Source organism: Tyto alba, unplaced genomic scaffold, assembly GCF_018691265.1.
Source record: "Tyto alba isolate M040663 unplaced genomic scaffold, T.alba_DEE_v4.0 Super-Scaffold_7, whole genome shotgun sequence".
Classification (NCBI taxonomy): Eukaryota; Metazoa; Chordata; class Aves; order Strigiformes; family Tytonidae; genus Tyto; species Tyto alba.
The window spans coordinates 24,880,659-24,907,575 of NW_024881328.1; the positions used below are offsets into that span (position 1 = coordinate 24,880,659).

Consider the following 26,917-nt stretch of genomic DNA (forward strand, 5'->3'; position numbering starts at 1 on the left):
AAGACATCAGGAGTTGAGTAGCAGAGTAAAACAGTTAAGGCCCAAATTATGACATACACTTACTAGTATCTTCCCTCCCCCTTTTTCTCTTTTTTTTAAATAACCTTCATCAAGGCAGAATAAATCTTAGAAGCCAGTTGTAAATTTAATGGTGCAAATGTGCAGACTTTCTAACCTAATACTAAAGGAGTCACTTTCAACTTCTGTCCTAGAAAGAGTTTGGTTTGGCAAGTTACCTTCAAAATGAGGCTGTCAACACTGAGTTAGTATTTGAATAGTGTCCTAGAACTGATAAAACGGACATTTGGAATTATAATCTTTTAAAATTAAATTATGTTTCAATCATTAGTATTAACACCAAGGTCTAATAACATGTGCTGTCACCTTTTTCAGGTAGTAAGACCATACATTTATGTAACCGGTAAGATTTGACTTCATTACACTTCTCATTTGATCAAAAGTCTTTTCCACTAACAAATGCTGTATTTATGTGCTTAGTTACATGGGAATGGAGAAAATGGCAAGATGCCCGATGATATGACAATCATAAGATAAACTGGAAAAATTCACTCCCTTTGTTCCAAACAAAAAACCTAATGTTTTTCCCTGACATCACTAAAATCAATCCTTACTATTCTGTATTGGTATTACAAAAAATTATTTTTGCAAGTGAGGAAGAACAGTACACTAGTATATAAACCAGTAATTTTAATTTCAAGCATAGCACGGCCATTTATTTTGCCAGCATACAGATTCCCTAACTTCTATTGTAAAAGTTGCATTCGATGGCACTGGGCCTTGCCCATATTTAATTCAGAGAACTGTACAGTCAAGTTCAAAGGAAAAAAAAAAAAATCACAGAGCAAATATGTATTTATCTGAATTCCACAGAAGAGCAGTGGAGACTCACAATCAGCACGTTCTACAGAAATTGGCTAAAAACTGAGAACTGTTTCCCACCTTACTACGAGCCAGGCTGAAAAGGTTTTCTGGAAGGAAATTCTTCTCCAAAGGCAGTCCCTTTCTCCTCTTCCAGTCAGAAGCATAGCGGGTAGACTAGTTAAGCTACAAAACAGGATGCTGATTCCTCCTCCTCTAATTGATGGATGTAAATCAAACTGTTCAACACCAGTTTCCTTGCTCTAATTATTGCCAGGGAAGTCAAACACGACATTCCTCTTCATCCATCATGAGACAGAGATAGAATCCAACCCCATGACTCTGCGCTTAGTTCTGAACCATGGGAAGGGTTCTCCATGGCAAACCATGAGGGTATGGAAGAGTGGGCGCATACACATTTGCATGTGCCCAAGCCTTCAGCTCCTGGCAAGGTGCCAATGAAGATTGGTATTAGAGGTTGGACACCCCTATTATAGATTATGACATGGAATAAACCAAATGAAGAGGCTGTGTTCCCCAAGTTCACAGAAAATACAGAGCTGTGAGTCACTGTTAATGCTTACAACTGGGAGTAAAATACACAGATCTCAGTAACAAGTGCAAAAATGTACTGCAATCATGACTAAGGATGTTTAATACCTAGGAGTGAAGTTTTATCTTTTAGTCTTCCACTGCAAGAAAAAAAAGCTTGTTCAAATCATTCTGTGTGCAAATTTTTTAATATTAAGTGGCTGACTGGGCATATGACAAGCTAATGGTATAATGAATGATGATTCAAAAGGCATAGACTGGCGTTGCCACCAGATACACAAACAGACCAATGTCCCAGCCATCTCCATTACATGACAGCAATTGCAAATGTTGGCAATTATTAAAAACCGTTAAAAGTCATCCATCTAAAGAAAACACTCAAGATGGACAAATTAAAGGTCTTCAGCCTTTTTTTAGACATTGCCTTTCTATTTCTTCAATTAACATAAGTGTATTTTAAGAGACTCTGACATTCCTAGACTGTTAAGGCATAGGCAGTTTTGCCAACTCCTATAATTTTTACTACAAATTTCACAATATCTGACTATTTACTTACATCCTAAGCTCTTTGAAATTTCTTATGAGACATGTTCTCATTTACAGAAGTCATCTCATGATCATATTGCATAGAAGATCTTGACCATGTAACTCATGATCACTTTAACTACTCAAAAATTGGAAACAAAGCCCAAACAACAAGGCTGATTTATGAGTTTTAAGGCCTAACTGCGCTTTTTGAATGTGTCAGGTTGGCAATGGCAGGGACAGAACAAAAGCAACTGACCTCTGTGAGCCATTAACAGAAGACTTGTCTAGGTGACAGAGAAGTTGTTTTTCTAATGTTCATTTAATTCTACTACATATATTTTGGCTGACAAAAATACTTTAATCTGCTCTCTTACACTTACTCTCTTTCTAACCATGGTTTTCACCAAACCTTTACGACCAACCCAAAATCTCTGACTGAAGAGAATCTCCCACTGCAGGATGGAAACCTTTTCAAAATAACTACATTTTCTCAGGTGCTACATCTCGCCAACCTTTAGAGAACAACATTTTTAGCATGTGAAATGTTGCCTGAGCAAATCCTCCTAGCCCGCCTGAAGACACCAAGCTTGGGAAGATATACAAAAAAAATGCAAATATAACTCTGACGTCCCTAAACTGTTAAGTGTGTTAAACACACAAACATTCTGCTTTCAAAATCTGCTTTTAACAGAGGACTTATTTCTTGCTTTGATTCCTTAAGTTGCAAAATGTCTCGCACTTTAGCTTCTTTAGTTACAAAGAACTAGAATTTAGAGGTCAGACACTGCGGGAAGCTACAATGCTTTGCTACGGTGCCATTTGTCTCGTGTTCTTTTCTGTCTTCCTGAACCTCCATCAACACTGCCAAACAACAGGTCATTCCTTTACATGGATTTATTTTGTATTTAAAAATATAAGGGTTTTTTGTTTGTTTGTTGTGGTTTTGGTTTGGGGGGTGGGGTGTTGTTTGTTGTTTTGGGTTTTTTTGTGTGTTTTTTTTGGTTGGTTGATTTTTGTTTTTTTGGGGTTTTTTTTTGGTGGTGGTGGTGGTGTTTGTGTTTTTTTTTTTTTTGTTTTTTTTTTTTTTTTTGTTTTTTTTTAAATTAGGAATGAAAACAACAAGTTGTGAAATTCCCAAGCGAGTGGCACTCTGATCTCAGGGCAGTGTTCCTGGACTACTGCCCTCCACACCTGACTAGGGCAGCCTGCAAGGCCAGCTTCCTCTGAGCCAGGGCACACACATCCAAGAGCTGCAGAGCCCAGGTGGGCAGTCTGGTAGGAAACCAGGCCCTTCTAGTCAGGGCTTCTAAAAACCTGCCTGCGATATGTCATACCAAGCCAAACAAATGTTCTTGTTTTACTACATCAGCAAATTCTGGGGGAAAACTATTTATTTTGGGTTTTTCTAACCAGCTCAAGTCTTACCTCTAGTGATGCAAGATACTAGAGCACAGGAGCCCTAAAAGTTTGCAAGGATGCCAACTTTAAGGTATGAATGGAGTTTACACAGACCCTGGTCCAGGCAGCCAAACCAGCAAGCCAGGCCCACACAGGAGTGGGACTACTTACGTTAGTAAGATGCAGAGAATTTACTCCTCCAAATAACCTGCATTCACTTGTCCTTGAGGGTAAACAACTGCACCTATCTCTAAATTGTAATGAACCCCTTGATGCTTCTTAAACTCACATTCTGATGAAAAGAAAAATGAATCTTTTAAAGGATCCAACTGAAACTTTTTCAGCATTGACTTGGGAACAAAAAAAAAAAAAAAAAAAAAAGAAAAAAATAATCCATTGACATACTTACAGTAAGATTTCCAAACAGGTGGTCTGTATTCATCAGTATCTGAAAGAAAAATGAATCTTAATGTTGTGTTGGAAACATTTTAACACAGAAATAACCATGCAGAAGCACTTGCATATTTATTAAGATAAATATTGCAACTAGGTTCTAAAATGATTTTTTACTATCAGAGTATAGAACAACCTGTTAGAAGTTCTCCCTCCTTACTTATACTTAAAAGATTAAAAGGTATTTTCCTCATCCAACTAGAACAAAAACTATAGAAACAGATTTGCAAAATGGCAAGCGTGCAGATCAAAAGCCAAAATAGTGATGGTGGGGGGAAGGTGAATGTATATTATTTTACTATGTATATATGCGTAAGTTCCCTTTTAAATTACACCAGAAAGATTTTTATGTCTCCATTTATATTATGATAAATCAGTTTTCATCCAACTTATAACTGACATTAGCTTTTTCCTCCTCTGGACAGCAATTAACAACTCCTAAAATAAAATCAGAGTATGTAAGTACTATGAAATATTTTTCAAAAAGGGAAAGCTTTTTTCATACTGAATACAAGCTCTACTTAGAAGCAGTCAGCATATATTAAAAGTACCAGCATATTTCTAATCCCAAATTTTAATTCTCAAATAAAATTTTTTTTAAAATTAACATTACTATGTTTTCTAAGTTCTATCACCCTTATGACTTGCTGACAACTGATTCGGCATTTTGAGCTTAAGGCTCGGTTGCAAACTCCATCTCTGACCCACTGTTTGACCAGCTTCAGTTCTGGTGCTACAAGGTACTGAGCCTTTCTGCAAGACGTGCTTACCTGCCTTGGAGCTGGTGGGAGTTAGTACTCATTAGACCACAGGGTCATAAATTGAGGCAGACAGGTAGCCAGCCTTTCTGTTTGAAGCCTCTTCTCACTGCAGCATTCAGTTCTGAGCTCTGTTTGCAATTCTCTGCTCACTGGAACTATCCGCTGCATCCAACAATACCCTAATTTCTAGTTTTTATTATGAGGTTATGTAAAGATCAAGCAATCTGGAAACCTGTTGTTTGAATTTTGGCCCGAGTGGCATCTCCACTTGAGAGTCTTTAAGACCTCCAAAACTGAGCCTTAAGCTGGAAAAGGATTTTACTTTCCCTCCCCTTAGGATAAGCAATCTGCCTTCTTCATATACTTGCTAGAGTCCATCTCTCCCATCTACAGTCATATCAAAATATCTCTAAATTAAAGCTTAGTGGAATGAGATATTTTCCAGTTTAATTGGCACAGACCTGCCCAGACCCTCCCCAGACCCAGTCAGCACGTTCTCTGCCCTGCTTGAGTTATCATTTCGCTCAATTTTTTACCACTATATATTTTAGCACTATGCATGAAGAGGGTGCAGTCCTTATGGACTACCTCAGTGGCAGTGGGATTTATAAATTGAATTCATTATGGACTTTATTATTAAGGCAGCACTTGGTCAAACTGCCATCCCCCAGAATATGATGGGTTTTGATCTTTGGAAGATCCTGTAGATGCCCTACCACAGCCTGGGGGTCGGCCAGAGCACCTCAAATCTGCACAGAGACCTTCAGCAGCCCACGCTGTACTACAGCAACAAAAGAAAATCAGCAGCAACAGATGCAGCCATGGGTATTCATTCCTACTTTGATACTTTTAATTAAGGCAGTGCAAGTCGATTCATTCCAGAAACATTGTAATGTGATCCTTAGCACTGCAATGTCACATGGAAAAAGGGCAAAACTTTTAAGTAAAAATAATGGGTTTAGTCCCAGAAGACAACTCCTATCCCACTAGCTGAATTTTCTTTTGCTATAGTCTGTTTTTTGGTAATATCTGCAGCAATTGAATTTACAAATAAATAATTTAAGTAAAGGAAAACACACACTGTATTGGTAAAATATGAGCTGACTGTTATGAAAATACACATATCTTGGCAGTCTAACCTATACTTGCTCGCACTCAAGCCATATAATTGTTACAACTAAGGGCAGCATGATTATAAAACTGAAAAGCAACAATATTTGTGCCAAACAAAAAACCCTAAGCCTTGTTAAAGTCAGGCAAGAACAGCAGTAACTTTCATACAACAAACATTTAACATTCCAAAATTGGAAGGAATGATTTATGTTATGCAGCTGTGCACAAGGATTTTGTTAGAAAATCTGTCAGTGAGTTTTACTGCCTTTACAGTGTGAGAATACCCTCTGGCTATCCCACGTGAGGTAATGAAAAAAACAAAAGGTCATTGCTATTATGATTTTAAAAAAAACAAACCCAAAACAAACCACGTTATCTGATATAAAACACTGTAGCAGCAAGTACAGTGCAGTTACAACCATGAAGCAGAGGGCCTGTAGTGTTTGCTTCTGTGCAAGAATGTTTCTATTGCTCAAACCACTCCACAAAGATAAAATAGAATGAGCATAAGCATCAGACCAGTCTTTTAGTTATCTGTTTTTAAAGATTAATCAATGCGGTCCCATTTAACACATCATCAGTATTTTGAAATGCATTATTAGGAAAAAGGCTTGATTTGCAGATATCGCAGGCTTCCAAATACAGCATCTCCAATTAGGCATCCAAAGTACCCAAAAAGCACTTTAAGGCATGATAAAAAACCCACAGAAAGTGCTGAACCCAAAATACATTTTCTCACTAACACTGTACCACTTTCTAATTAACGCAATAAACTCTATGCTGTCAGTTCTCAGATTTTCTACAGCTCCCATCAGCACAGTATCTCAGCTCTGCTAAATGTTTCCACGATAAAATAAAATAATTTTCTACAAGCTGTGCATCATGTTTTATCTTAACTGTACTTTCTGCCTTAAGTGAGATGCAATTCAGCTTAAAGTTGCTCTTCTCCAAAGGTCTGGAGCTCTACAGAAAACATAAATGCATAAACTGATCCTACCAGCATTGGCAAGCTTTTCAGCATGAGGGCAACTCTCATCAGCAAGTACATTTTAGATCAGGCACTTTGTCCATGTACACAAATGGCAATTTCAAACTCAGCCCAGTTTCAAACTGACAGATACTGGTGCTGAATAGTCTTCCCAACCATTAAAAGTTAAAATGTTTCACAATATCCCACTATCCCAAGCAATGCCAGCTTGCTAATTCTTCAGAATTTTGCTCTAATTAGAAGGGTATATGTATAAGATTTTATTTTTACATAATACAATGGGACTTCTTCAAATTCTTTACTCTGAATCTATACTGGTATCTAATAATTTTCCAGCCTGGAATAGATTAGAAAAAGAAATGGCTGTATGCCCAAACCTGTACTTTTAAGCTCCTAAATAGACCTGTCATAGTGTAAATATCTGTGTATGTGTAAAGAAAGAGTAAGAATATCTTAAAGTGATACATCGCTTGAAATCCCACTGAGACCCAAAGTTATATGCAAGATAAAGGGGTGGGAGAAACAATGCTGCAGGACACATGAAAATCCATTTACAGTCCTTTAGCTTCTAGAATCAGTTTTTGCTCTTGAACCAATATCAAAATCAAACTCATCTTCAAAGCAAGCACCTTATCACAGAACCATAATCGCTGCTGCCTCCAGTTCAGGCATAGACCTATATTTCTTGAGTACCCTGTGTGACAGGTTATCTGTCTCTCAGCTTCTCCAAGACTAAGGGTTTGCCAGCCCACCTCTCTCCAATGGACAAGGACACAAGTGATCCCTATTCTTAAACAATTCTCAGCACTTTCTTGCAGTCATCTTCTTTCCTCCCAAACACACTGTCCTCTCTTTTCCAGGACTTTGCCTTCCCCCAGCCTTAGTAATCTTCATCTGCACACAGGCCCTCTCCCCTCATCTCTGAGCAACACTCTGGCTTGCTCCCCACTGCTACAACTCACCTACCCAGCCCACTGTATCTCCTCAGCATCTCATTCTCAAGCCATCTCATCTCTGTGCAAGGCTTCCTTCAAATTTGCCTAAATGTAGAGAAAACAGGCAGAGAACCCCAGAACAGCACAACAGGCAGCTTCTGGCAACAGCCCCTTTACAGGCAGAAATATCACAGAGGGGCAGGAGTGGTGCTTTCTGAGCCCAGCATGCCCTCCTTTAAGCACATGAATTAATGAAACAAAAAGGAAACTATCCATCTTGGGTGTGAACCATCTGCAATTAAGAAGTGAAAAGTACAGAGTGATCATCAGAAATACATGCTTGCACAGAAAAGGGCTTCTGCCAGTAGAAAATCACACAGCCATTCAGAAGTTCATATACAGACACAAATGCTACGACAGCATTTCAGATTTTTCCATAAACACAAATGTGACTAATTGTGACATTACAACATAGCATTTCCCTTCGTTATTTTCCTTTTTTCTTACCCATTTCCATTTTAGCCCTTATATAAATCTGGACAACTGTAGTACTTTCAGAGTGTACATTTTAACTGCAGACACAAAAACTGTTACTATTGCCTCAAACTGTTTAGACTGCTTGTCTCTGTGTATTCCTTTTATAGAAAGAATAAAAATGTTTACCTCTGCTTGAAATGGTTCTTTCTCTCTCCCCACTGAAGATCAGCCAGCTCTAGGGTAGAGCATCAGCAGCTTAACTATGCATGGTAAACCCATAAAGCAATTTAGGACTTATTGTGAGATTTTCTGTAGAGAATTCAGTTTTATTTTTCTTCTACTGTATGTCATTCCCTGTAGCACTGTGATCTGTAACATCATGCTGGAGATTAGTTTAACACTGTCTGAGAGGAAATAACCAGCTATCTGGTAACATAGGAGCACGTACCCCAAACTGATTTTATATGGCATTAACCCTACTGAACACAGGTGAGGCCACAGGTGGTGAACCTGGTGGAAGAGGCCAGTTCTTAGCCATGTGGATCAAACACCAACATGATCAGAAGAAAATCCAATTTCATGTTTTCTGAACCGATATTGGACCAAGGAATCATGTAAGTCATAAATGTGCAAAAGATGCAAGAAAGTATAAAACGTTCTTCTGTAAGACATGGCCTAAGCACTAACCAATAAGCATTAGCATGTGTTTTACAATGCTAATCTTGCTTTGTTTGGCAGCAGCATGTGTCAAAATTTAACTCGTGGAGAGATGCATGAGCAGCAGACATGGTCATTTGCTGACCCATACAGCAGACTCCTTTTTGTGCCCAAAAAACAAGTTCTAGAAAATTCCTCCTCAGCCTCAAAATATTGCTTGTTAGCACCTTCTCTATGCCCAAAGGATGCACATAAAATCACTCGACTTAGAGAAATAAAGCCATAATTTATTTGCTGATGAGATTCTCAAGCCACAAAACCAGCACAGTTGAACAGAAAATGTAATTTCATCTCTGTTTTTCAGGGCATTTCGGAAACTAAGCCCAAGCCTTCACAAAATGTTTTAAGCAGCAGCCAAGCAGGCCCTAGCAGCTAAGGTTTTTATGCACTCCAACCAAAATAAAACTCAAACAGCATTAAGGTAATTAAAGGATGAATACAGCCACCGCCCTAGGCAGCGATAGTAAAACAGATGGGCTACAATACTATGGTTTCAGGGTAGATAGGAGAAACTGATCACTGGCTATGGCAGCACCCAGCAGTGCTGGAAGCATTTGCAGAAGTCCCTGCACAGGCATAGGAGGGGAAAGTGACGGCAGGCAGCTCCCGGAGATGGGGCAGCAGGGCAGAGGGTGCAAAGAATGGCCAGAATATTCCTGTCTATTGCATGTGTACTGAAGAAGGAAGGGCACACACCAAAGGCCTTTTTTGTCACTCCTAGATGAGACCTTGGGATCCACATTTTTTTCCCACAAAGCCTCTCTCCACCCCTCTTCTACACCTCTGCTGTCAGCTGCCAGTAAATTAAATGACAGTCTGTAATAGGGTGGCAGGCTGAGGCAGAGTCTTGATGCAAAGAGCAAGAAGGGCTGTGTGTGGCTACCTGCCCGTCACACGAGGTCCTGCAGGAACCGGCCCCTGCTCCCTGGCAAGCCGGGTACCACGCACGCTGCCGCCAAAGGCTGCAGGGGCGTTCATTTCAGCCGGTGCTCGGTAAAGAAGAGAGAAAAATGTGGTCAACCCTTCTTGCATTGCATGAAACGTTTCCTTAGAACAAAAGCTTCTCCAGCATTTGGGGCCTCCACATGAATATTAAAAGGGAAATGATCCTCTGGCTTAATCTTGCTTTGTCTTTGCCTTTCCATAGCACAGGGGTAACAAATTATTTCTGACCAAATTACCTCGCAAGGGCTTACAGCATGTTTTAGAAGAGATCTCAGGCAACTTTTTGGTATATTCCCTTTCTCTTAAATAAAAACTATTATATTGTCATTTTACAAAAAATGTTGGGATTTAAAAGTGACTGAATAAATAACATTAATTCAAAAGTAATGTTCTATTAGATCCTAGAAACAAAGACATTAATGAGAAAAACCTGATGGCACACATGGCCTGGGCCCATGTGGAAAACACGCAGTGTTTTACAACTAACGCATCACAGAATTTCCTTTGTTTATGGGCAGATCCCTGCAGGACTGAGAATACCCCAGACAGTGAGCACCGCGTTTTCTCCCAGCTCCCAAATATACAATATACTGTATGACACTCAGCAATGATGACACTCAGCAATGATGACAAATACTGCTAGACTGTTATTGAGTCTTTGATGCTACTATAATGTTATCCTTGGCACATGATTTCCTTTGAATTAAGAAAAAAGCTTTGAAAACTTTCAGACTTGTCAAGGCTCTTCCTCAGGCAGGCAGACACCATTACTGTAAGGAGCTTCAGCGCAAAAGCTTCCAAATAAAGCACCATCTATTTTCTCCACCTTCTCCAGGTGGAGAAAAATCACCAGACAGGCATTCACTTTAACATGCAGGCAGATGTAAGAGGTCGGCACGTGTCCCGGCACCCTCTCAGCTCCCTGCTCCCAGCCTGCTGGGCTGCCGACACAACCCACCCTGGTGGGAGCCGGAGCACAGTAGCTGTTAAGTGTTAAACTAAAGCCCCATCTGATCACAGAGAGAAATGGCCTCTAGGTCCAAAAAGTTGCTATCTGCAGCTTACATGGTTTGCCTCCTGCCAGGGGTGGCCGCTTGCAGGCAGAGGTTCTGGGCAGCCCACTCGACTGCACCCAAGTGTTTCCAGGCCAGTCCTGGAGAAGCTGGCACACAGGGAAGTCACCATCCATCCACAGGGATGTGCCCAAGCCTGTGGGCAGAGGGGACAGTCACCAGCAACAACTCTACTCATGTAAAATTCTACTCCTTTGCCTTGACCTTTGGTGCAGGTAGCTACACTCCTGAATGCCCGTAAAATCCCATGTATGGGGTCAGCTTTGGACTTTTAAAATTAAACCATGTTTGTGTTATTTAATCAAGGAAACAGATGAATGTATTTTTTTCACATTTTCTAAAGGCATTCCCATCTGGGAAGAGAACAAGAGCACAATACAATCTAAGAAAAAGATATAAACCAGTGAAAACAGGTACCGATAATGAAAGCATCCCTTTGGCTGCAGAATGGCACTACATCACACACATTGTGCCCCAGGAAATTTTTTAATAGGAAAGAACTTATTTTTCTCTGCTCTTTTGTCCTCACATGTTTTTGCTTTTATCACTCCAAACAAATACCATTAGATTTCTATTTATTACTGGAGTAAAAATGATTAAGAGAAAGCTAGTGTGAACAATGCCCCGGAAAGCTACAAGGGCTACTGCCATTTTTCTTATGTGACCAAGTGGGAGACAAGAAGGCACTCTCAGCAAAAGTGAAGGGGCTTAAAGAAGGGCATGCTCTGAATAATTGCATCAGTCTTGAGGGCAAAAGAGAAAAAGATCACACTACCATCCTGGTTTCTATAAATGTCTGATCTGGCAGCAATAAATTCTGTGGGAGTGCTTCTAATGGGGTTGAATAAGAGACACCCTGAAAACAGCTGAAGTTCAATGCCCTTTATTAGCAGGTCTACTACTACTGCCTCTTTATGAATGTTGGGAAAATTTTAATGACTAATATTTTTCCTATCACTGGCACTGCTGCTGTTAAACGAACTCATCTTCTAAGTGATTAGGCCAGGTTGCAAATGATCTGTTTCTAGATTTTCATTTAACCAAAACAAAGGAAGCAAGTATTCATTTTTTCTCCTCTTTATCAGATAAACAGTGGTATATGACTACACAAGTGATGACAAAAATTTAAAAAATCCTTTTTAACAAAAAAAATTAAAATTAATTTTTAAACTGGAACTCTCACATATGCAATGATAATAAGAAAAACACAGCTGTTGTCCTCCTTCTCTAGACTGCAGTTTAATGGAGGGGTGGGAAATACCTCTCCCATGAAAGCACAGTTAGCTGTTTGAGAAAAGTTTCAAAACCTCTAAAATAATTTCTTAGTGTTGATGCAAGCATAAAAATTTAGACCTCAAAAAGGTAAAAAGATGACAAGTGCCACCTTGTGGGCATTTAACAAAGACAGAATTTAAGGTTGTCTTCTGTTTCCAGCAGGTTGTCTCAGCCTCCAGACAACAGGCTGCAGCCAATTTTCAACATTTCTGGGAACACCATCTTCACTTCCTGAGAAAAGACAGATACAAGGGGAACTGCTACCTGACATGACTCTGGGGTTTAGCTGTAGGTACAAAAAGTGTCAGGCTACCAGCTGTCTGTAACCCTCTGATTTATATCACTGCAAGTGTGACAATAGCTCATAGACTCATAGGTATCCTGAAATGTCTGGTTTACACAGTAAAAAACTTCCAACTGAAAATGTTGTCAAAATCAAATATACCTCTTCAATTTATCTATTTCAAAGAAAAACAACTTGTTGATTTTTTTTTTTTTAAAAAAAAAAAACCTCACTGCTGGCTGCAGTGTTGAAGTGCTGGATCAAGGAGTTAGGCAGTTTCCCATCCCCCCTAAGGGTTATTTGAAAGGTCTTCTGCAAACTAATTTTGTAAGTTCAAAAATGACAAAAATATGCCTTTATTGGATGAATCGCATCTTTTAGATTTGACAGATAATTTGTCCCAGTATCTTCTATATCAGCACAGTAAAGCTTTGGAGCAATTCAGAGTAACATCAGGTAACGCAAGCTTGAACACTGTAATCAAATTTCCCTGGTTTAAATCCAGACTGGTTTTCACTTAAGACACTGTTTTGATTATGAACAGTGAAGTTTGCTTGGAAACCAGGAGAAATACCTGTTAAGGCTACTGCTCTTACACTACTGCTCTCATTCCAACCATGGCAAGGGATAATATAGGAGAAAACATTTACCCGTCCATTTCCTTTCCCATTTTTTGTTTTCACAAATCCTTCTTTGTCTCCTATTTTAAAAGTCTGCCTGCACAGAGACTGAGCTCATTTCCCATCACTTGTTTTACTTCTTCCAAGCATTAATAATACCAACAGGGGCATATCAGTTTTACCACAACTTCAAGCCACTGACAAGTGTTATAGCCACAGCCTCAAGGCATTCACAAAAATATGTTTTTGTCTTGATTTCTCTAACATATCCAACAGGGAATATTGATTGGAGCTTGATTACACAAATATTCTGAGCAGTCCCCCTAATAATGAAAAAGAGCAATATGATAGGGTATAAAAGTATCTTCTAGCTGTAAATTAATCCCCTCCCCTGAATAAGAAGTCTGTCCAGTCAAGGTTGAGCAGAAGAGACCCTCAATAAAGGATGAGCTTTCAGGCACTTTTGAAATACAACCCCTCCATCCATTGCATAATGTCCTCATTTGCTAAATGGGGAGGCATGTTTTATCACCGTTCGCTTGGTTGCCTTGAATATTTTTTTCTTTTTTCCACACATAGCACCAGGGTAATGAATACACATTCACCTTCTTGCTCTAAAATCCACTTTTAAATAGAGCATTGTGGTTTTACCAAAAGCCAAACCACAACAAAAGAACACAACACTGATCCTGCTTCCCTATCTATCGGTAAAAATCTGCTGAGAACTTGTTCTCCCTTGCGTTTTAGACCAAGATAGCTGCTGTGCATTCATTAGCCTCCTGGGGGAAAAGGAAAACAAAACAAAACCACCCATTAGCAGCCCGGGCAAAAATCAGACTCACCCGAAGAAAATTGAGAGCAGATCTGATTCCTGACTGCTGTTATAACTGGCCTCAAGATGGACTCGTGTTCCAAAGCACGTCTCTCTCTGACTGTGTCAGATGGTCTAATAGATGCTGTTGCCTCTCCTTCCCCAAACTTGACCCATTTAAATTCTTAGACCATCAGAGTTATAACAAACCTATTATGATTCTTATTACAAACAGATTTTTCATTTTCTAAAACAGTCGTCAATAACACACACCATTGCTCATGCAAAAATATGGCTTGTATTTACATCCTTATTTCCAGAACAGATGCAACACATCAACACTCATGGTTGGAAGGAGGAGGACAGACTACCAAGTGAAGTACCCTTGCCTGGAACTATGATCATTTTTTATAGCGTCATGAAGGAAACTGCTAGAAAACATTATTGGCAGGGTCAGAGAAAGGGAAATGGACACAATGTGTTGGGATGCCTTTTCTTCAATTGTAATTAAGTTTTAACTCCAAAAGTCACCCTCCAGTTGCTGAGAGCTCTTCCCCAATCTGAAAGATGCAAGTATCATTCCTTACCTCTTCCTGTTCTCATATAAAACACCCAGGAGGCCTCCAATGACACAAAGTAGGATGCTCCAGGTAGAAAAGCTGAAAACTTCACATTCCTTTTTGGTAATTCCATGGCTCACTATTGTAACTGCAATCAAAGAACTATGGCAAAAGATATTTGCCCACCAGCCTCTTGCTGTTTATAGCACTAAATCCATCTTTTTCATAACTGTTTTCCTCCTCAGCAGGTTCATGGCAGGAACCAGAGAAAGGAGAGCAGGTGTGAGGTCCAGTCCGAGGAGCTGTGCTCTGGGTCCACTCCTGCACCACCCAGCACAGTGTGGGGCTGAAGCAACAGCCAAATGATCATCTCGAAGGTGGTTTAGCAGCTCTGCAAGCACTGAGAGGTTTTTCTGCATGGGCCCCCCATTTGTCCTCAGTTCCCTCTGCGTTTGGGAGGATGAAAGCAGAGCAGGGGAGCTAGGAACAGGCTGCTGGTAAGAGCTGAACACAAAGGTTTGTCACTGGCCAGTGAGAACAGGAAAGCTGGCCAGAAAGCTCAATACGACTGATGCTCAGAGATAACCTCTAATTCTTTTTCTGGTTAACTTCATAAGTTTCTTTCCCTCTACAGGAAATTTAGTTCAGACAGTTTTCTTGCCTCTGTTTTGAAGTTCTCTTTCCTTTTTTTCCACTAATTAGAAGACAGACAAATTGGTACACAAATATGTAAACTTGGGTTTATTACCTCTAACTTTATCATGGCACCATGTTAAACTGGAGGTTTTCAACAATTATTAGCTGCGTTTCTGGGATACTGATGCATCCTTACTGGAACTGAGATCCCACGGGAAAGTCCACAAGTGAAAAGCAGACTTTGTCCCACAGAACAAGGCATCTAAACAGAAAATAGAACAGATTCTGGAGAGAGAAGCAGAGGCCCATGTAGATGAGATCATCCTACAGATCAAAGATCAGTGCCTCTATTCCCACGTCTTGCCAACCCAATAAACCCCCAGCCAGCATTGCCCCTCTGGGTAACAGCTGTCTTGGTGTCTTTACCTTCACTTTGACCTTTTAAAAAGAACTCTATCGTAGCAATTAGCAGCACAGGAAAACACAGACAGACACACAGAGAGCAGATCAAAAATCCAGTTTATAGTTTAAAAATGGTCCTGGCCTACCTACATGGCTAGATGGGAACTGCTGGGAGGCAGAATGCTACAAGCAACTGTCAGAGGTTGTGATATACAGGATTTCTGTACAGAAATAAGGGCAAATGCTAACACAGCACTGAGACACGGCAAGCCCTGCCCATGTCTTCCATGACTTCTCTTGCACAGCAATGAGAGAAGGAAGATGCCTTTCAAAAAAGGCAGAGTTTTTACATTCAAGAGTCATGACTAACAGCAGGGCTACCCCATCAACAAAGCATTTAATAAGCAGAAAAAAGCTCTTCCTGCTTCTCACAGACCCTTCCACTAAGCAGAAAAAAATGCCACCGAGCTTAGCAGCAGTGTTAGCCAGTGTGAGCTCTCCCTCAGACAGAGCAGTCTGCGACTTGCTCATCTCAGAGGATGCTTGGAGGCATTCTGAGTGACCGTCCCAGGAGTGCAGCACACTGTCCCACCCTGGGGCTTGCCATGCTTCGTTGCAGCAGCAACACAGGGGCTACGTCTCACCTCCTGTGAATTCTGAACTTGCAGAACAGCAAGGTAGGACAAAATTAACATCTTGCTTTGGTCTGATGCAGTTGGAGGTGGATCAAGGTGGGGGGCTATCTTCTTATACAGCATATTTTCAATACAAGCTAAGGAATAAGAGATGCTCCACCGAGTTACTGATGAGCTTGTTGCTCTGCCACCGAGGAGGGGCAGGCAAGGGTGCTGGGAGGGGGCTGTCATCACAGCTTGCTCTGACACCACGTGGAAGCGGGCAGATACGTAGTGCAGCCCAGAGATCCCCGAGAACCACAGTAAAGCAACAGTACATGATCTCACCATCAGAAATGCTGTGGTAAGTTTCCTCTCCTTCTCTTGTTTTTTTTTTTGAGTTGGTAATTTTTCTTTACATACTTGCAACTATTTACCTTGTTATACTACAAATATTATTTCTCAGTAAAATGTACCTGACGTAATTCCTTTACCATGTAAATTTTGGCATTGAAAAAATATGCAACACAAAGTTTGTGAATGTTTTCTCACCAGGAAGAAGAATCACTATTTTATGATGAAATACTTCTCTGCTTCTGTTAAATCAGTGAAGATTTTTTTCAACACTTTCCAGTTCCATTTATCAATATACTATTTGAAAAACCTGAAAAGGAAATCAATAAAATTAATTGCTGTGTCAAAATCATGCTTCCTTTATTGGAAGGATATACCCATGTGTGCCTGTTCAGCCAGTAAGGCAGAGGTGAGGAAGAGCTACATCCTGTTTGTTGTTTTGTTTTGGTTTTTGTTTTCTTTTTTTCTTTTTTAAATGAAAAATGATCCAACATTGCACTGAAGCATTGTGTCCAGATTCATATGGAAACCATAAAGTGCAGATGAAAAAGCATGGAAGACTGGCCCTACCAAATAATTATCAGCAACTTTTATAGTCTGCTCTGGATTGTATACTTATCAGATACTAATTCAGCATCAAGAAAACTGCCTCGTACCCTGCCAACACAAGAGCAAGGAACTGTTAGGTCCTGCACTAAAGCACTGGGTTTCTTTTTCAGAACTGTACTATTATTCTATTTTTCACAGTCCCCCATTCACTCTGCATGAGGAATAATTCCACGCCTCCTTTTCTATTGCTGCAGCAGTACTCAAAGATGTTGCTACATGACGCTCTATTGTATTTGCTATATAATTTAAATAGTTGCAGTTGTGGCTCTGCTAGCCATAGCAGCATACCACCATGCAGTGAGCAACAAAACAATTCAAGTATTTAGGAAACACTGTTTTACCTTTACATGTGGAGTGGGAATTTCCCACAAGCAAGCTGCCCCAGGACATTCAGTCAGAAACTAGGTTTTCATTTGAGCTTCCTGAATGGCAACGCTACCTATAAGCAGCTGCCCTTGCAATGAAGGAAGCAGGAAGGAGACAGAGATGGGGAGCAGGAGTGCAATGGAGAGGGAATCACCACCTCCCACCAGCACCAGGAACACCCTTCCCCAGCTGTGTGATGCATTCAGCAGGGCCAGATCCCACCACCTGCAGCAGAGATGGATGTGACTGTGGGCTTCCTCACAGAGATGACCAAGACCACAAGCACAGCTTCCTACTCACTGTGAGCAGCAAGGTCTAGCTTGCAACCTCGACAGTGGTCTACAACCAGAGGATGAAGTTTTCCTAATGCAGTCTCCCAGGAACTAAAATTTGGTCATGTGAAAAGCCAGACCACATTATCACATCCTATCAGCATTAAGCAAGATTTTAACCAGAAGCTCTAAACAGCCCTGACAGTCACAGTAGCCCCAGGTCTCTGCACAATACTTCTAACAGAACTGCTGGCAAAAGACAAAAATATATTCAGGGCCTGATGTATCAAGATACATCACAGAAATCAGACTCTCACAGGAATAAACAGGATTTTATGAGCACATTTTCCAGAAACTATGAAACCACTTCAGAAATGTCACCTTTTTCCATTCAGAGGATGAACAAATATTTTTAGTGCCAGATAATGTCAGATGTCAGTTGGCTCTTTCACATTCAGAGAGGCTGTCATACACACAGCAAACACTTCAGGCTTCCCATACAGGTGTGGTTAACCCTCCTCCCCCCTGACCGGAACCAGGACACTCACCCACTACTCCAACCTACAGCTAAATCCTCAGGAACAGCATGGAGAACTGCAGGTGTCTTCTTGGGTCTGGCCAGCTGGGTGCTCAAGGCCCAGATGCCATGAAATTATAAGGTCCTAGTAGCATTGTTAAATGCTTTAGAACACTAAATATTTCACTGGCTTTAAATGACACTTTTCCTTATTTCAAGACAGACTTGAAAAGGCAAAGTCTAGAAGGTATTTAGCCTACTGCCATCATTTATGAAGGTGTGCAAGGCAGACAGAATCCACCCCACTGAAATGACAACCGAGCCGGTTTATGATTATACAAGGGAGCAGGAGGCATCTCATATTTTTCTAATAACTACAAAACTTCCCTTGGGCCAGGTCTTGGGTCTGTTTTGTTCTGTTTCATCTGAAGACACATTTCTGCAGAACCGTATGGTCTCTGTCCACAAGGTGGAGCAGCTAAACAGCCTGAGGTGCAGATGCTAAACCCCAAGCTCAGGAAAAGAAATCGTCTAACAACACACAGTTTACTGTTAGACTGCACAGAACAGTTACCTATGCCTGCACCCTTGGACGATCCTGACTCATGTGCTTTTATTTGCCAAAAATAACAGTCTTCCAAAAAGCTCATATTAGTTTTATGCTTTGAGTTTACTGATTAAAGTAGTATTTCAGTCATAACCATGGTACTGCCATTGTATGTAAACACATTATTTTCTTGACAGTGAAACATGCTTTCTATCACATGGAAAACTTTTAGTACATCTAAAAAAACAATTAAGAACTTCTGAAGAAAGTTAGTAAGAGAATAACATCCCCAAACCCAACAAGGCAGAAAGGATCAGCTGTGTCCAAAAGAAATAGAAGAAAACCCAGATTTACATCTGAAACATCAGTCTTCAGCTGACGTGAAGCGTGCATTAGCAAAGCTTGGGAACTCTTCCTGGAGCCTCGGATCCAGAGTGTATTTCACTTCAACACCATCGGATGAGATACTGTTCTGAGGAGACTGTCTCTACTTCCTAGCAGATCACTTCATGCCAAGGACAAAAGGTATGCATTCATTCAGCGGTGTACCTGAGCTGATGATATTCCAAAGAATCTATTTGGAGAAAATTTCAAAACCTCATCTGAATTTATTACTTGTGCACACAATCGGATTTGCCCCTTCCAGCTTCAGCAAGAATCCTCAAACCTCTGATTTCTTAACATTCTTATACAATATTCACAATTAATAGAAAACACAACTTTACACCAGCCACTGCATGAAACACCCTTTTAAGCACTAAGCTGAGAAGCCATGACTGAATTTTTTCATCCTTGTTTGTGTTAGTGTCACCTCTCTGATATTTTGATCAATTGATACCAATTTACTAGTTAATAGATCCATCCTCCTTTCCCAGTTCCTACAGAGGGTTTCCTTTCGATTCTTTCTTGAGACTGCATTGCCAGCAAAACCTTTTCAAGGTTGCTCTCTTTATTTGCTTCATTAGGTTCTATAAATTAGGTAGGGTTAGCAAAAAAATAATCTTATCTAGCAAGAAAATAGTCTTATGATTCTCAGCACTTGGACACTTTCCCGCCCAGATTCATGAATGGGAGTTAGAAGATCAAGCTTCTCTCTAACATAATCTCCATTTTTAACAAATCACCTTCATTTTTAAATCTTGTTAAAAAACCCCACAAACATTGTACCAATGTCCCTAAATTGTTTTGTCTAATTAGGCTATTTGAAGTTCCTATTGTGACTAGATGTTGAATTGCTTAAATCTCCTTTAAAATTAGCCTGTGTCAGTTGGTACTGAAGGAAGCCCAAGTATTTTAAGCAAGGGCTAAACACTTCAAGAGCATCTACTGTGACCACGTTAAAAAGATCACTTGGAATTTGCTGTTTTACTGGTGAAAAAAATCTAGCATAGGCAGTGTAGTGTGGGGTACGTATTCACTTTGAAAACCACTTCAAGAGCATAAGATGAGCAATGATGTCCTTTATGCATTTTTTTTGGCCTAAAAGCAGCAACAATGGATACCATTCTTATAGCACTCACGTTTATGTTCCCTGTAGTGACAAAAGCCCTACAATAAATGCCCCAATTCCATGAACAAACTTCCATTACCTACTCCAGTTAAGGAACAGATCCAAAGAACACTTTTCTGGGACAAATGGACTCTTCAGTTAAGGGGCTCTGCAGTAAACTTTTACCATCACAATTAGCCATAAGTTTTGAGTGTAGTTCAGGGCCACATATAAAAATACAGAGGAGAACAATTTGAACTATGTGTGATCTGTTTAACTCCTGTTCCTAGAAGTCTCTGCACATAAGACAAGAAATAAGCAGATTAATTGAGTATTTTCTATCCTGCAGAGCATCTGCAAGCATTACCTGTTGTGAGCCTCTTTTTAGAGGAACATTTACTTTCTATGTACCTGTGACTAAGCTAACTAAGCACTCTAAATTTTAAAAAGCCTTCCCTACGCAAGAAAAAAAATTTAGAGAACAATTAATTGATTTCTCTTTTTACGATTTTCACATTAGAAAATATGTGCTTGTAACAACATAAGCATACCCTACCTTTCAAAGCAGCTGCAAGACAGTAAGTACAGTTTGCATGGAAAACAGTACTCACTGATTCATAGAACTTAAAATAGTCATTTTTTAATTAAGCATTTCAAGCACGGAAGAACTTACTTCAAAAGGTTTGCTTCATACTCATAGTAGTAAATAGATTCATAGAAAATTACTTCTGTGCGGTATGACACCAGAGCTCACAGCTGTGGAAAGGAATTCAAGGAATTCTGTTAAGTTGGTAAATTAGTATTTGCGTGCTCTTTCAACAATGTACAGACACCTGAAATGAAGGTATAATTGGTTTCTTTGTCGCTACCCTTCCTGCCTGTAGCAGCGTATCACATGTTTCTTTTCATCTGATATTTTCTTTATAAATTACTCTAAAAAATGCCCTTGTTCATCATCTCCTTAAATAACCATAACTGTCATGCTGACTACAGCTCTGTCTCTAATCCCATTCATCTGCAGCCACTCGTCAGAGTGCAAGCACTTCAAAGATTAAAAGAGAATTGCTTCACTTCTCATTTCTTAACCACCAATATTCAGAAGGGTGAGTTTTCATCCACTGGCAGGCTCCGAGCAAGAAGATAAGAGCATGAATAACTAATGACAAATATGTCCATGAAGATCTCTCCTGGCCATTTTGAAATGTCTTCCTTTGTTCACACAAGAGAATTGATGAGCAAACAAATGAACAGAAAGGGAATTCATAAAACATAAGGACAACTCATAAGCACTAAAATGTAACATAAAGCTATTTTTCTTTCAAAGTACAATGCTGACTTTCTTTAAACACTTCTCAGGACATTCAGAGACACAAGCAAACAGTGGTAGCAATGGGATAACTTAACACTTCCCCTCCTTTTTCCTCTGCATTGTTTGTTATCTTTCCCACACTTGAGTCATCCAAGTGGAATGACAGCACACACCTCAGCCCCGTCACTGCAAGATCTCACAGCTTAGGGTATTAATAGATGGGCTCTCGGAAGTGTAACCACAGAAACATAACTGATTGCTCTTCCTGCCTCCACGAAGCTGCTACCCCTTGCAGGGATTCAGCAGAGCAGAACCGGTGGGTATCTGGAAGCTGAAGCTGCTTCCCTGCTAAACCGGGCAAGCGGCTTCAGCCCAGCTCCACAAAGGCTGGGCATGAAGCCACTGGACTTCGTGCTGCAACAGCAGAGGAGGACACCAGCTGCTGCAGCAGGCAGAAAGAAATGATTAAAGAGAAAAAAGAGGCTACAGTTGCAATCACCAGCACCTTTTGTAAGGGAACGTGAGTCTACCGTAGGGCGAACAGCAGCACTAGAACTGGACAGCTACTCAAGTTCCAGACGTTTATACACAACAGGCATGAAAGTCTGCACTGTTTTGTGGACAAAGACGTTTTTAAAATCCCCGCTAACTCTTGGTAGGCAATTCACTAATATGGATATCAAATTAATCGCATCTATTATTTGCAACAAACAACAGGATCAGGCAGCACTTTTTTTTTTACTTCTCAGATATACTGACTGTCTTCCGCTGATGCGGTCCTAGTGCAGAATCTGCTTTCCTCTGTTAGATCAAACCTGCACTCTAAGTGCTTGGTCACTAGAACACAGTCTCAATGCACTGGTGAAACCCTACTTCTACTGGCATCACAAAAAGCCATGTCACATATGGGTGACCACCTATGGTCACAACAGGCCATTTCTGCCACTGTAACTGTGTAATTATGAACCCTGCTGGGATGACACTTTTGCCTGAAGTGGCTGATGTGGTTGATAGGAAAAAGAGGTATGTTTTCAGCCAACAACTTCCATGCTCTCCCATCTCTGCTTCTAACAGGGGCTGCTCTTCCTCTCCATCTATGTGGAGCAGTTGACCTCCTCTGCCTCATTACCTTCGCCACACACAGACTCATCAGCTGTACCACTGTGCTGCAGAAACATGGGCAGCTCCCTACCACCTCCCATACAGCCAACAGTCAGCACAGGATACCTTGGAAGGTCATGACTTGGAGAATATGACAAGATGAAGAAAAGGACTTTAAAATAACTAAGACTGAGAAAGTAAAGAGTCTTAACATTTTCCTCCTTTGTGCTTTAATGTTGCCTCATAATCTGGACAATAAACTGTAAATGAAAAGGAATAAGAAGTCAGGAGACACATACAACCCAAGGGTAACAGTCCTTTTCTGTAGCAGAAGAATGCTGCTGATACTCCAGAAGCTCTTTTCCCCAACCAACTTTCCAAAGAGTCTCAAGGTGTCACCTCAAAGGGGCAAAGTGCAGTTAGTGCTCCAGCAGCTACGTGGTGCTGCTTTGAGGACAGCAGCAAAGGGCAACTGCCAACAGGAACAGGAAACTCCCAACCACTCTGCCAAGTAGGAAAAATACCTGACCTTTCAACTGCCTGATAACCTCATGTCTGTTTTAATCCATAATCCACAGTGTCACCCCGCTCTCTAGTCCTGTCTCCTTTTAGTACAGTCTGTGGACTATGCACTGAAAAAGCCATAAAACAGTATCAAGAGCATGGAGAAAGCATGTTATGACATTTCCCATCCCTCTCCTCTCTCTCGCTGTGCTCACACACATACACACATTAATTGAAAGGGAACCCAGCGAACTTGGTAAATTTACATGCTTTGTAGCACATCCTATTAGAAGCAGCCCCAGAATGTGTGAAATTTGGTTCAGTGTGATATACCATTACAGATTATATAAAGAAAAAATGCAGCATTGAGCCTAGAATTTATGTAAGTGATTAGAACCAAAGCAAACACCTCCCTCAGGACCTGTTTGCTCAGGACAGTTTTACCCGTATAAGATAGGTGTGAATTTGAAATGGTACTGTTACAGCTGCTTAATCCCTCAAAACAGATACATTAATTTAGGTACATATATTCCGCCTTTCCCCAGACTTGCTGATGTTGGTTTGGTAGGGGTTTACACTGAAACCAGTTAAAACCCACTCTTCTGTGAGTTACATTTTTAATGAGTTACTATGGGTCAACTGTGGTGCAGTAACTGAAAATGCAACTACCCACAGGCAGCCAAATTTGAGATAAAGGCTGAACACCGCTCCTGAAGTTCAAAGCAAGCATGTTGTATGCTAAGAGAGAAAGTGTGGCAAGCTACCTCGGCTCAGAGGACACACAGCAACACACTAAAATGTGCTAATTCAACCGTAAATTAATCACAACCTCATCTGCAAACATACTGCACATTGTCTGCATTTACACAACTCCCACTCATACTCTTTCGTTCACAGTTTAAGACTACTCACTCTAAAGCTTTTACATTTATGAAAGGCACCACATTCATCTGTTGACACACATTAGCCTTATTTGTTGCATTGTTTTATTGTCACTTAGTGTTTTCTTAAAAGGGTGAAATCTTGACGTTTTACCCTTGGCAAGATTTTGTTTAAAACCTATACACAGCAGGATACCCCACTCTATCTTATCTTTGCTCATTATCTTTTACATGTATCAATGTAATTTACTCTAATAACAGGCATGATAGCACACAAAACATCTAATTCAATTTACTTTGTAATGCAAATTTATGTGAATAGAAAAATGTCAGTAAGTAGCTAAAATACATGTGAATTTAAAAAGAATCAGTTTAGCTTAAAAAAGCAGGTACCTGACTTAGAAATGCCACTTTATTTAAAATCTGAAATGAACATATTCTTATTTTTTGCAGCCAAATATTATAGTGACACATTACCTACTCACCATGGGAAATATGTGTATTTTCAACAGCGTAAAAATTTGATTTTCAGTTGGGGACAACTAAGATATTTACATCGAGTGCCTGTGCAACAATCTACACCTTTTTTTGACAAGGTGAAGTTACAATGATACAATGCAATACGCACAGTAGTCTATTTCACAAAAGCCAATCTGCCATTTGAGCATTATGTTCACTTGCTCTTCTAAATTCAAGAGCTTGATGACCGCCCTGCAACTGCCAACGTGAAGGGCCCCCTGTACCTGCGCTGACCCCTCCAAAAGTCAAGGGGCTCACGTGAACTCAGTAACAAGATCAGGCCTTTAATGACAGAGACGGTTTGCTTCACTATGAGCTATGACTTACCACCTTTTACATCCTGGAAAGACTCAGGAAGGAAATATAAATATAAGTGACAGCACTGTAGCTAAATCCAATACCACATAGATTTTATCTATGGAGAACTATCTTGCAACATGTGCTAAACTTGTTTTTAGATGATGCTTAATATACCACAATAATGTAAGAGGTGTCAAATTTTAAGAAAACCCATGAAATCACTTTTATTCTTTTAAGAGACTGTACCAGCCCAAGAATCACGAGATGAATGAAGACAAGTAATTTGTTTATGTGGGACGTAAAATCCTCAGTCTAAACACTGAGAATAGATTTAATTTCATTGCTTAAACCTATTTACTAGAAATCACTTCTGGTGCATGAGCTTCTTACAAGAAAGAGTATCCTGATTATCCTGTTAATACTGTACTGATGTTAGTCATGCTAATTTCTGCTTTCCTTTTCATTGTTGCATTTACTTAGTGTTACTAGAAGCAGTTTGTAGCTTTTTTTTTTTCCCCCACTGTAAAATTAAGCATATTAAGCATAAGCAAGCTTAATAACCATACTTAAGGGAACCCACATGTTCAACAGTTAAAACTACAGTTTTCACAGGCTGGTTCCCACTACTCTGTCTCAGGCTGTGAAGCCAACCGCAGCAGCACTCACAACCTCCTGAAACCGTCCTTCCATGGATCTGTGCTATTAAACACAATTACAGAAACGCATCCGATCGTTACGGGCAATTAAGCCCCGTACCCCGCCGCTCCCAGGAGAGGGGGGTCCCTCGTTAGCCAGCCCACGGCTTCGCCGCGCAGCTCCTCGCTGACCGGGGGGGCTTGCTGAAGGCGCCGTAACTTTTATTTGCGCATCGCGCCCCACAGCCCGAGCCCACGCCGCGGCCGGCCCCGGGGGCTGCCCCCCCTCCCGGCCCGCGGGGCGCGTTATTCTCCACAGCCACCCGCGGGCGTGGGGCGGTGCAGCGGGCCCCGGCCTGCGGCAGCCCCCCGGGCCGGCGCCCACGCCCAGGCGCTGCCGTGAGGCAGACAATGGGGGCCGGCAGCCCCGCGCCCACCGGGCTGAGGCGGCGGTTACTCACCGAACAAGGTCAGAGCCATCGCGGCGGCAGCGGCGGCGGGGCGGGCCCGGGGGGCGGCGGGGGCTGGCCGGGCGGCGCGGGGCTGGCATTGGCGCGGCGGCTCTCGCATCAGCGGCGGGGCGCGCCTGCAATACAAGTTGGACGCGGGGCTGTCAGGGCGCCCCGCGGCAGCGGCGGCCGCTGCCGCGGGGCGGGGCGGCCGCAGGCGGCGGGGAAGAGAGGGCAGGGCCCCAGGACGGGGGCGGAGGGAGGGGGGCAACGGGACGGCCGGGGACGCGCGGCCGCGGCGGGGAACTCCCCGGCGCCGCCGCCGCCGCCCCCCCCCCCCCCCCACGTCCCCCGCTCGCGCTCACGCTGCGGCCCGCCGCCTCGGGGAGCCATCTTGCGCCGCCACACGACCCGCCTTCCTCCCGCCGCAGCCGGCGGGACGGTTCCCATGGCAACGCGGCCGGCCCGCCGGGGCACAAAGGGAAGCGTCGGCCCCTCAGGCGGGGCGGCCGGGCCGCTCCGGGGCCGCTGTCCCCTCGCACGTACGTGGCACCGGCAGAGCCCAGCCCGTCCCACGGGCACCCGCTGTGGCCGTCCCGGGAGGCTCCGCTCCGCTGAGGAGATGCTCTGTGGAAACCAGCCCCGGGGGAGCGGGCTGCCCCCGGCGGGCGGCCCGGCCTCTACCCTTTTAGCCTTGGCAGGTCTGCGCCTACCCGGTACAGGAGAAGAACCAACGGTCGTGTGGAAGACGTGACTTTTTTAAAGCCAGATAAAAATTTCCGCTTCAGTGCCAGAAAGCACGAGGAGAGCAAAACTGTGGAATTCCCCTCAAAGTGTTTTCTTGCGAGAAATTTCAGCCAGCCCAGCTGCCGTCGTTTTTTTGTTTTTTGTTTTTTTGTTTTTTGCTGTCCAGAACTGTAAATTTCAGAGCTAAAAGCATTTAATTGAAAAGACAGCATCGTGCCCACTGTAACTCATTTATACAGTTTGCATTTTTAACCCGAAAACAAATATTTAAAACAGAGGATGGTACTCAGCAGATCTT

At 41.7% G+C, this 26,917-nt stretch overlaps 1 protein-coding gene across 2 annotated transcripts in view; it reads right to left on the reverse strand.

The window, feature by feature from the left end:
* CHN1 (chimerin 1) overlaps window positions 1-26,059 on the reverse strand; it is a 105,697-nt gene extending 79,638 nt beyond the window's left edge. Inside the window, exons 1-2 of one of the 2 annotated variants that reach the window (XM_032989679.2) lie at window positions 25,885-26,059; window positions 3,767-3,805 (exon numbers count right to left, since the gene is read on the reverse strand). In XM_032989679.2, the coding sequence (XP_032845570.2) occupies window positions 3,767-3,805; window positions 25,885-25,993 (148 nt within the window). In that variant the 5' untranslated portion in view covers window positions 25,994-26,059. Of the gene's footprint in view, window positions 1-3,766; window positions 3,806-14,395; window positions 14,420-25,884 lie in introns of those variants that run through there. The other variant, XM_032989680.2, reaches the window with a different exon arrangement.
* Window positions 26,060-26,917: the final 858 nt, after the last annotated feature.